Source organism: Carassius auratus, chromosome 26 (assembly GCF_003368295.1).
Source record: "Carassius auratus strain Wakin chromosome 26, ASM336829v1, whole genome shotgun sequence".
Lineage (NCBI taxonomy): Eukaryota > Metazoa > Chordata > Actinopteri > Cypriniformes > Cyprinidae > Carassius > Carassius auratus.
Genome location: NC_039268.1, coordinates 21,677,970 through 21,690,507, shown reverse-complemented (window position 1 = coordinate 21,690,507; position 12,538 = coordinate 21,677,970). Strand labels below are relative to the sequence as shown.

At 36.5% G+C, this 12,538-nt stretch overlaps 1 protein-coding gene across 1 annotated transcript in view; it reads right to left on the bottom strand.

Moving 5' to 3' along the window:
* LOC113044635 (glypican-5) overlaps positions 1-12,538 on the bottom strand; it is a 166,871-nt gene that overhangs the window by 40,245 nt on the left and 114,088 nt on the right. The window contains exon 7 of the mRNA XM_026204783.1: positions 5,497-5,647. Within this exon, the coding sequence (XP_026060568.1) occupies positions 5,497-5,647 (151 nt within the window). The remainder of the gene's footprint in view (positions 1-5,496; positions 5,648-12,538) is intronic.

Genomic DNA, 12,538 nt, shown 5'->3' with positions numbered 1-12,538 from the left:
TAAACAAATATTTAATAAAACACAATTAAAAAGGAATTAAACGCTGTAACCAACACAGCAGTCAGTATTCTGGGAAGTTTGTGTGCATTAGAAATCATCTTTTTCAAATAAAGCCAGGGTATCCCTCATTTTACATATAGCACACAGAGAAAATGACATGAATATGACAGCGGGCAAATGCATATAGCGCAGCATAATTTGAAAGTTTAAGTTTAAAGCATTCAATTCACATGGACTGACCATAACACAGAGAACACTAGATCATGCAGGATAAAACGGCACACTTCATTCGTTTCGACTAAGTTTGCAAGGTTTGTGAAATTAAATGTTCATTAGTCATTCAAAGATTTGTTAAAATGAAATAAATGCATATTTGCTTAATGCTGACGGCAAACGAGAAAGTATTATAATGTTTGTATATTACTAATAATATAAAAGCAATCGTTATTATACTTTTTGTATTCTATTTGTTCTATCTGATTATTAGAGCGACTCCAATCCACATTAGAAAAGAAACAATTAACGGCGATAGTGAAGAAGAGGGGGAATGTGAGCACTAGTAGAGCGTGTTTGATTATTCAAACTTCAGCTCGCTTGTTTGCAAGGCTGCATGCATAATGTAATGTGACATAAGAACATCACATCAGCGCAACAGTTTGTCATGCTAAATTTATTCTCGTTGAAGATTCTTTTTTTTTTTTTTTATGCCAGAAGTTGTAATTACAATTTTTTATCATCACAGTAATGAGTGTGAATTACCCACATTACAAAAAAAGTCTTATTATTTGTTTCTTGCCTGAATTAAACTTTATGATCATGTTCTCCAGCTTTATTCTGTAAAAAGCAGTCCAATCTAATCATGTTTACAAAGAGCCACAAGATCATTTTAATTTTGACTCAGAAATAATGCAGAAATGAAATTTCAAAGAAAAACTCCCCTGATATTTTGTCAAAAGCCTTGAAAATGTAGTTAACCTAGTACTGTCACTACTTTTAGTTGGTTAATAGAGCAGAACAGAGAAGCTCTGACAGCTGTAGTGAATAATCAGAGAGCAGCTCTCGAACATGGCATCAGTGATGCATAAGGATGCGTCCACCTCCAGATCCTGCTTGATTTGAAGTATCTATATGCAATACTTTGTTGATGACAGGCTGGTCCTGTGAGGAGCTCCCCCACTATGATTCACTGAGCATCAGGGCGCTGCGATGAGGATCATTATCGTTCATTTTCATCATCCTGTGACACAGCGGGTCATTTTCGGCGGGCCTCTTCAGAGCGGAGCATTAGTTAAACAAGCACAATGGCGGTGCTTCATCTGTACATCCCCCTCATTATCAGACGACTGGATGTGAATGTTATTTTAATTTCTGCATTGGTTAAGATTCCCTCTCCTTGCCAGCTGTGACCACCGACGGAGCTCGGTGATATTCAGAGCTTCTTGATGTCACACAGCTAGCAGGTTTTCACCACAAAGCCTAATTTAGACGATCCACGTGTCGTCTGGACCGCTTGGCCTCTTTTTGATTCATTAGCAGGCAGATAAAACTTTTAATGCTCTGCTTTTGGTCACATCTGGTTTTGAGGGGCACCGTTAACAAAAGAGCATCTATGCAGTCACAGTGAATAATGCATTAATTTTTTTATCTCTGCAGAATTCCAATTAGACCTGCTTTTGAACTCCACTTGGATGAGGAACAAGAAAAATCTTTAAAATACTGTAATGGAATTAATTAACATGCTGTTTATGGCTCTTCATGACTCATTTGCCAATTCAGACATGGCATTTAATTTACCAGTGTTATGCACTTTTCAGAATTGAAATGATAATTTTTTTACATTTCAGTCCAGTTTCCCAATTTGAATCAAATTTGAATAAAAAAGAATTAAAAAAAAAAAAATCTAAAATTCAGATACCTGCAAAAAGTGTCATTAACAAGAAATGCAAAGTTTGTCAAGGCAAAATTTGAATGTAAGCTAGTCTTTTTTTAAGGTTTACATTGAGATAAGAAAGACAAAATGACAGATAGAACAAAAGATGAAACAAACGATAGAAATAACAATACACGGAAAGGATGATAGACTGAAAGATAGAAAAACAGAAATATGGACAGAACAACAGACTGAATGAATGTTAGAATAAACAAAAACTAACAACTAACAATAGACAGATCACATAGTAAGAATTAATGACAGAATGGAGAAATAGAACGATAGTCTGAAAGACAGCACAACAGACAGATAGATTAGATAGAACGACCAATGGTTAGACAGTATGATTAAAAAAAAAGATTAAAGATAGACTCAAGCCTAGAAATCTCTGAAAAAATGATAAAGATACTAGTCACAACTTCAGTTTGGTTGCAATAAATGCCATTTAATTTCAAAGAGCCGGCCTAATAGTATTGTCTTTGTTTAGCATTGTTGTTTAGTAGGCTATAAAGTTACAGCTTATTATTGCTAATGGATGCTTCTTTAAAACCACCACACAACAATTCCCATCCCACCGACATTGCCTGTTGCTTTTGGTCAAGCAATCGGTGCTACTGCAGCTCCCATGCCACATAACCAGTGATGAGCAGCCTATCATGAGCTTCCAAGGCCATAATTAGCCACTGAAGTGCCCCAAAAGCACCCCGGTCCATTAAAGGACCCATTTAAATACAACAGGATCATTACAACTCATCAGGTGCGAAAGATCACCTTCAAGCGATAGCTGTGGGTGAAGAGCCTGGGGGCGGTATCATGTAATCGCGTCCTGAGACAGGCTATTAATTAACAAGTGCTCACTGAAGGGACCAGCCTGCACTTCCTCTCATTGTGTCTCCTTACTGGAGATCGATGCAACTCCCTGCCGATACGTCTCGCTGACGCCTTTTGTTTCTCATACCAAGTACGCAGCGTCTGGATTTGCTGCCAAACACGAGAGCGTGCGCAGGTGACATTGACAAGGAGCCGGGCGATGCATCCTTTTGTGCGAAGACTCTGGCGCACCGAACCAGAATCACACATCTTGCGTCTGTTAATATTTTATTTATTACTCTCACGCTGAGGGAAGACAACACTGATGTTTGTTTCTGCTGTATTTCTTTATTTATTCTCCCCCTGCGCGACCCGCTGAAGCTCAGTCCCAGCGCTCACAGCTGTGTTTCTGGGTGACAGCACTCTTGAGGGAGGCAGGAGCTCAATACTAATCAAACGTTCACTGTAAAATGAGTCTGTCGAATCTGGTGGCTTTTGTGAATTGACAGGTGAGTATCGGTGAGATAGTGTGTTTATCCTCAACAGCTTTAGGCTTCGAGAGATCGAAGCAGACCATAAACTTCTGAATATTTCAATACTTCAGCAACCCCTGCTAAACAACTGCACCACAACAGTGTCCTGATAAAGTGATCAAATGTACGTCGCACTGTGTTTATCTGTCATATCTGAACTGGAAGACAAGACTGAGTTTTCACACAAAACAGCTACTTTAGCAAACAGTTTGCAAGTAAACGCTTTTAAATGGAAAACCCTAACAACCACCTAAAACACCAAAGCAACCATGTAGCAATGCCTAGATACTACCTAGCAACCATTTTACGATGTCATAGCAACCATATAGCAAACAAATTGCAAGCTACCACTTTTAAGTATTCTAACAACCAACCAGAAAATCATAGGAACCACCCAAAAACCAAAGCAACCACCAAGAAACCACTTTGCAATGTCCTAGCAGCCAAGCACCATGACAGTGAGTTTTGCATAGGCAAGCAACACAATTTCATCATACATTTCCTGAAAACAAAAGTATGCATTGCAATCTTGCTTCTAAGTGTAACAGTATCTTATTTTAATGACATTCAATACACATTTAATTACTAGAAATCAAGATGAAGACACTCATTGCAGGAGAATGCACAAGCAGTATGTCACACAGAAATGAATGAAAGTGAGCATGAAGACAGCGACGTCTCCCTTCATTTTATCATGTACGCAGTTGTCTTTTTGCTTCCGTATCTAGATCCAAACACAAAGCATGACTGCTGACTGTGAGCCCCATCTGCATGGTCGATGGTCGTAATGGGCAGCACATCGACAGCGTGACGTTGTTTTGGACGGAGCACCGTAAAGCGGATGAGTGGAAGAGACGGTGATAAACGAGCACATCGTCACAGCGTCCCATGAATTATGAGAGGTGCATGAGGCGGCGCTGACACACTATGGCTGATTGACAGGAGGAAAAGGAAACACCGGCGAGATGCGACAGCGCATTTAGATGACCCGAAACGCCCCATCCAGACAAAAAGTGTGGGATGATTAATCAGATGAGTATACGGGAGATAGAAGAGGTTTGGAGAGGGAAGCAAGTGGGGATTTAGTGGGGCCACGGGTCAGAGATCCAATCCCCTCCGGAAGATGAAGTAATTACCAGATGGCCACTTTGATTTGTTCCACTTTTTTACAGCCACGTTATTCTTGATTGCATAATTCATTTGGAGGAGGGAGAAATGTCTGGAAAAATGTTTCTATACGCTTGACCCTAATACCGCCTCTTAATTACACTCTGATATCAAGCGTCAGTGAAAGTCTGATCTATTTCCGCCTTCCATTTAAACGATGAATGTGTACTTCCTGCTTTTTATCTCTGACTTATGATTGTCAAATGATGACGTACACAGGAACAAAGCACCTCACTTTCGATTAGCAGATCTACAGATAACAAAAGGACATTGTTTACTGCGTAAAAGGAATATTTCACTAAAACAATTTAAATCGCTGAAAATGTACTCACCTTCATACCATCCAAAACATGGTGATAAATGTAGCATTCCATCACTTGCTCATCAATGGACCTTCTGCAGTGAATGGGTGCCAAACAGCTGATAAAACATCACAATAATCCATAAGGGTAACACTTTATTTCGATAGTCCACTTTAGACATTCTACTAACAGTAAATATCTTTGCAACTACATGTCAACTAGCAGTTAGTAGAGTATTAATAGACTGTCTGATTGATATCTTCTAACACTTTCTTTGTCATCTCATACTAACCCTAAACCTACCCTAACAGTCTACTCTGAAAGTTAGAAGACATGTAGTTGCAAATTAATGAGAATTAGATGACATAGTTAGTAGAATGTCTAAAGTGGACTATCGAAATAAAGTGTAACCTCCATAAGTAATCCACACCACTCCAGTCCATCAAATGGAAGCAAATCCATCTTCCAAACACGCAGTTTTTGGCTTCACAAGATATCAACTGATGGACTGGAGTTGAGTGGTGTGAATTACTTGTGGATTATTGTGATGTTTTTATCATTAGTTTGGACTCTCATTCTGACGGCACCCATCCACTGCAGAGCATCCACTGGTGAGCAAGTGATGAAATACTATATTTCTCTAAATCTGAAACAAACTGAGTAAATCTCAAATTTTAATTTCTGTGTGAAGTATTCCTTTACCATTCATTACCTGTATAAATCTTCCTTGGAAGTCCTTAAGATTATTACTTACATTTAGTTCCAATTCCTCTTCTCTCAGCTGCTCCATTCCCTGATCCCCAGCATCCGTCCTCATCGTCACAGTCTCCGCTGTATCCGTCTCCACTTCCAGTCTCGATTTGGTCCAGCGTGCCCAACTTTGGAATTGACTTGCCCTGCAACAGCTTGAACACATACAAGATACGTTTGAACCTCAGAAGTTCGTATTTCAGTTTTTATTTACATTTATTTTAATCAGGTTTTAAACCACATGAAAGTAGGGTTTGTATAACATCTGATTTTGTTGTTCAGACCACAAACAACTAAACAGACTTGATTTATACACCAAAAAAATAAATAATAATAATATAAAAAATAAAAATAAATCAAACAAGCATGCATTTCCACATTGTATAAAGCTTTACAAGAAAAAAAAAAATTGCAAATAGAGCAATTTGTTTGTAGCATCAATTGCGGGTATATTTGGCATTCACACAATAACGACAGGAACAACTCCGTCCCTGTACCAGGAAATGATATCCTTCAATGACCCTCAAAACTAACTTTTGTAGAGCTAGGACAGGTTAGCATTGATTACAAACACTGAGTGCACTTGAGCAATATCCGCTCAGGGTGCAGGAACATTTAATTATCTCATTGAAATGCAAGACAGTCTCTCAGATATTGAAAGCGCTTTGTATTTATCAGGTAGAGAGCATTGGGCTGTTGCAATTGTCTGTGGTAATTAGCAGCTGTACTGGCTCAATATCTGCCGATTAAGTGGCTGAACTAATGGATTAGCAGAGGCATGATGGATGAGTGACTGTGACTCACACACTTAGAGGTCACCTCGAATCCACATGGAAAACTACAATCAAAAATGAAACTATTGGCGGATGGATGACTATGATTTACAATGGCATACTTCACATGCATGGATGAACCACTGCATTTGGCAACACGAGCAATGTATTCAACTTCATAATTCCAGTTTTTACAAAAATCGGCCTAAAAATAGACTGCTGAAAATAACTGCATTTTTAAACAAAATTTGCTTAAAAATGCAAAAGGCATGATATTTGGATGCTACTCACAATTGAGATCATGTTACAGAACTTTATTTTGATGTACTATAATCAGATTTCAAACCACATTAGAAAGTAGTTTGCATCAGGTTTGTAAAAAAAAAAAAAAAAATATTTGACTGCCAAAAGTTATATTCCTTTTTACATGAACTTAAAAATGCTAAATAACCATATTTATTTCTGAAATAATAGCTGCATGTCATTCAAAAGTGATATTAATCACAATTTCCTCAGTTTACTTAATCAGACTGCCAAAAACGACAACATTTTTAGACAAAACTGAATTAAAGAAGCAAAAGGCATGATATCTGGATGGCACTTGTAATACAAGGTAACTATATGGGGTAGGGTTAGGTTTACGGGTGGGTTCAGGGTTAGTACCTAGCTATTACATAGTTATTTTAATTACTATAATAAGTACATGGTATGTACATAAGGAACAGGACTGTAAAATAAAGTGCTACCGCATACTGCAGATTATAAAAAAAAGAATGTATTAGAATATGGTTCTATTCCATATATATATATATATTTTATGTACCTCCATTCCACTTTAATAATATGGTTTCTTCACAACGACCTCGGTCTATTCCTTTAGTATAGTGTCCTTTTCTATAAAAAGTTTAGAATGTTTCTCCCGAGGCACACAGGCAGAAAAAGAAATAATACAAAAAAACAGCAGCATGCTTCAAATGCATAAATTACTTTCAGTAAGGCCTGTAGCAAATATATGTTACCATTCTGTAATTTTCTTTCCGACCGTAACCAAAAAAGCCTGAAGCACCGAAGGCCTTTATCTCGCTGAGGTAAAAAGGTTCCGTCTCTTATCTTTAGAATGACCACGTTCTCCTCTAACGGTGAGGTGCATTGTTCCTCAAGGAATCCTCAATGTTCCTCCACGGTTTGACTGACTGCCCGAGGTTAGTCGGATACCTGTAGTGGACGAAACTTCACAACCCAGCTCCCAAGCAACTTTTCAAACACACAGCATGACAGAAAAAGAGGAAAATGACCAGCCGTAGTAAAACAAACATCTTAATCTGAATGCATCTATTTAGCTCCTGGGAAAACGGCACCAATTTATTAGTGCTTCTGACCAGAGGCATAGAAATCATCTGAAAAGTGAGCATAATGTAGCACTTATCAGCTTGGCTCATGAATATTAATTATGTGATCCAAGGTAGTGCTAACTGATTGAAAGACCATAGTTAAAAGCAACTACCATTAGCAGGATTGACACTTTCAGCTTGCAAGAGGCTTGAAAACCTCTAAAATCTCATTTTCTCATTAGGGTTCAATGCAGAGCATGACTCTGTCTAATGCGGTAGGTATGACAGGCATGCTGGTCATTGAGTTTATTTAAACACAGTAATCATCTGTTACCATCTCCATAAATATGAGGAATGAAACAAATTCTCATGTTTATTAGTAACCAAAACATTGCTGTCACTGACGTTCATGCTTTGAAAATCTTCCATTCCATTCGACTTCACGATGACTTTTTGAGTTTCTGAAGAACTTGTTAAAACAACTAGGAATGATTTGAAGACCTGAAAGTGAAAATTACATCTCAAGAGAAGCACCGCTTAAAGACTGTCATCTTGTGTGAAGATAATGTGAATCCCATTTTTAATTTCAAAATGTGTGAAATTTTTTACTGCAAGACCTTTTTACAATCAAATCAGATTCACGTAAATAAAATTGTCACTGAAAGTGAAACGGTTTGCAAAAACTGTTTTATGCACAGGAGAACAGAAAGCTTGATATCCTTGTCAAACAGCAATGATTCAGTCTGACTAATCTATCAGTTCGTGCATAAATGTACACGACCCTCAAATAATATAAATGACCGGCAATTACATAAACACGCAGGACATTGATTTAAAACTCTTTCTCTAAAAAGGAAAGCTGATGGAGAATATTAGTATTTAACATTTAATATTAATATTATTATCTTTATTTGAGCTCAAGCACACAAGAAGAATACAGAGAGAGTGAAGGACAGTGCAAGAACTAGTTGAGACACTGAATTGAGATTCAAACAAAAGTAAAAGTAATGCCCCTTTCTTTTCTCAAGAAGAACTCTTAACAACTCAAAAATCCAATTCAGCTCTTCTTAGCTCTTGAGACAGGGCTCAAATTTATTTTCAGGTTTGACGCCTGACTCAGATCTTTATAAAAACAGAACTGCACATCATGAAATGCTCAGAAGGGCTCTATAATTCAGTATTTTTGTACAGCCTATTGTGTAGTATTGAGCGGTGCACTAATGCAAGCACTGCACAACCATACGCCTGCCTTACAATAAAGTACTGTGGTAGTACCATGGTACAGTGATGGGATCACATGGTATTGCTATGATACTTCTGAGACACTGAAATGAATGTACCATGGCATTTGCATGGAGCTACTTGTAAAAAAACATGGTAGTGAATGTCCAGAAAACTAAACCATGGTTCTATTTGTTAGAGTTGTTTGGGATGAATAAATAAATACTTATAAGTACTAATTCTTACTATTAACTAGTTTCTTATTAACATGAACCTTACTAGCATTAATGAATGATTCTGCATGATCATGTTTTAAATTCCTTATCTCTTCTTAACAACTACCTTACTAACTATTCATTAGCAGCAAATTAAGAGTTTATTGACTTAAAAGTTACAGTTAATAGTTAGATAACAGTGAGAATTGAGATTTTAAATATCAGATACATTTATTTATTATTAGAATTAAAATAAATTAAGTAAAATAATAATTCAATATTATTAAAATTAATAATACATATAAAAATAACATAATATTCTAAATTATAAATCAAACTTTGTGTGCCAAGTAAACATCAACAAATGTCAATTTCAAAAAAATATTTTCCTAATATAAAAATTGTAAAAACAAATAAGCTATTAACTGTGATGCTAGCTTCTTTTCTTCAGCAGGCATTAGATCTACATCTAGTTTGATTGAAAAAAGCTATTTGTATCTTCAATTGAAGATAAAGATGGTGGACGGTGCTGAACTAACAATCTTTGCAGATATAAATAATAAGGACAACATCTATTTAAAAAAGCAGCATCACTTTAAGTACTACCCAATAATATCCTGAAAAACAGAGTGACATTTTACTTAATAAACCTTACAGGCCCTCTAGTATTACTGGGCTTGTAAACAAGTTAAGGTCTAGATATTTCTGCCTTGGCCTTGACCATGTGCCCTAACATACATTTTGTAGGCCTTCGTTTGACATTTACTGTCACTAAAGCTGCTATTAGAGGGTGAAGCACAGGATGCTCTTTGTAGCCTTAATAACAGACTGAAAATGACGACAGTCCACCATTGAGTGTAAGTCATGAAGGGCACGGTGGCGAATAATCCCTCAAATTTGCAACTGTTTCCACAACCTGCTAATATTACCATGAGTATCTTTCACTGACAAACGTGCATTAATGCCTTGGTTTGAAATGTTTAACAATTTTCATTACGTTTTGTGTACAGATCACCCTCGTTGACACAGATTTGCAAAATGACTAAAATGCTGTATTATAGCCATTAGCTGGAGACACTTAGTAAAGAAACTTGCACATGCCTATGGACTGAACACGAAATATCAGATCCCTTTAATACCTTATAGATTGTTCCCAGAGAGTAAATTGAGACTTTTTGCAAGTCTTCTGCATCTCAGATTGATTTCTCAGAGAAAAAGACACCAGATATCTCAGAAAGGATCTCAACATTGTCTCAACTAACAACGTCTGCAACCAAAAGTCAGAGATCTAAATACTTTTGTAACCAAACAATCTGACCTGCCATTTTTCTATTATTTTTTTTTTTTTCGAGAAATATCTGAGACAAAAAGAAAAGCATAACTGAACTGAAATCAACTTTTTTAAGGCGTTAAACCAAATGAAGGCAATTTGTCTAGAAGCACTGACAGGTTGCTCTTTTCATGTTCTGCAAACCATCTTATAACAGGAAAGTCAGTTTCTTCTTCAGTCAAACTGAACTTTCATTGCTAAATATATTTGGCATCCAAATTTTGATTTAAATTCCACACAATGGCTTTATTTATCAGTCTTTATTCTTCATGAGAACAGACTAAAACTAAACACAGCTGCACTAATAAATGTTTGGCAAACCAGCTATGGGAGATTGCATAAATGTTTGTCTTATTTCAGTGCAATAAATTAGAAGAGCATTATGAAAAACTTTTGTCTTGGGTGGCTGTATATCAGCATGAACATCTCAACCAGACTTTGCGTTTAATAAGTAAGAGCACAGATCGGATGAGATGATATATAATTGTTTTTGCAATCCTACAACACGAGAGCACCTTTTGACCCAGCGCGTGTCAATCAAAGACCTAATCTCCAACCGTTTCCCCGAGGCACGAAACAAAGCGGCTTTTATTTGACAGAGGTTGATTGCGGCGAGCAGCTTTGGGAAAGCGCTGGAGTCTGACGTGGCTGATGGCTGATTTATGGTACAGTCTGACAAGCCTATTAGCCCTGCGTCTGTAAATGAAAGAACTTCGTCAGAGCCTTGATTATAATGCTGGCCACAGGTACATTGATTTGTTCTACAGGGTGAAGAGAGTTCAGAATGATCCGAACACCATACAAACTACAGCTCAGCTGCTGCATTTGATTCAAATACAGATATTGAATAATATATATGACTACAATATTGGAAAATATTGACTATAAGTGAAATACAATACTGTCAAAAAAAGCTCTTGAACATGAAAGGTCTGTTCAGATGAACTCTTTAATTTGACACCAGTTAACTTAGTCAATGGACTTTAGTTGTCATTATCTCGTCATTGTTAATAAGTCCGAATGACATATCTTAAAACATATTTGAATAATATTTTGCGAACATTAATTAATTTCAAATACTGTTGTCTATTTTTATTACATTTAGCATACTTTTTTATTATTAATATTTTACATAGAAAAAATTAAAATACAAAAATTAGCATACTTCATATATGTTATTTTGCATGGCTTTCAGGAATAGTTTATTCTTATTGGTTAATTACAGCATTCAGCATTCAACTTTATAATCAAAATAGCATTTCATTACATTTCATGACCATGCATTCGTTTATATATATATATATATATATATATATATATATATATATATATATATATATGAAAGTGAAAGTGAAAGTGAAGTGAAAGTGAAGTGACATTCAGCCAAGTATGGTGACCCATACTCAGAATTTGTGCTCTGCATTTAACCCATCCGAAATGCACACACACAGAGCAGTGAACACACACACACACACACTGTGAGCACACGCCCGGAGCAGTGGGCAGCCATTTATGCTGCGGCGCCCGGGGAGCAGTTGGGGGTTCGATGCCTTGCTCAAGGGGACCTAAGTCGTGGTATTGAAGGTGGAGAGAGAGCTGTACATGCACTCCCCCCACCCACAATTCCGTCCGGCCCGAGACTCGAACTCACAACCCTTCGATTGGGAGTCCAACCCTCTAACCATTAGGCTACGACTTCCCCCTCCACGACTTCCCCCTAAAATATATATATTTTATATATATATATATATATATATATATATATATATATATATATATTAGTGCTGTCAATCGATTAAAAAAAATTAACTAATTAATCGCACAATTTTTTAAAATTAATCGCGATTAATCGCGATTAATCGCAATTAAAAGACTGAAACTTTTTGGATATGTAAATGTAAAATGTAAATAATTAATGTAAACTCAAGACAAAGAAACTATTTAAATTCAAAATATGATTGTTTATTGGAATTTTTGTTTAACTTGTAACACAGATTTTCTCATGTAAACAACATACCTGCAATAAACCATCAATATCCTCCAAATTAACTTTTGGCTTGAAAGCCATATTTATTACAGAAATAAAAACACAGGCATGTAAGTACCATTTGAATTTCAAAACAATCAATGCCAATAAAAAAAAAAAAAAAATGATTTCCATGTTGAATTCTAAGTG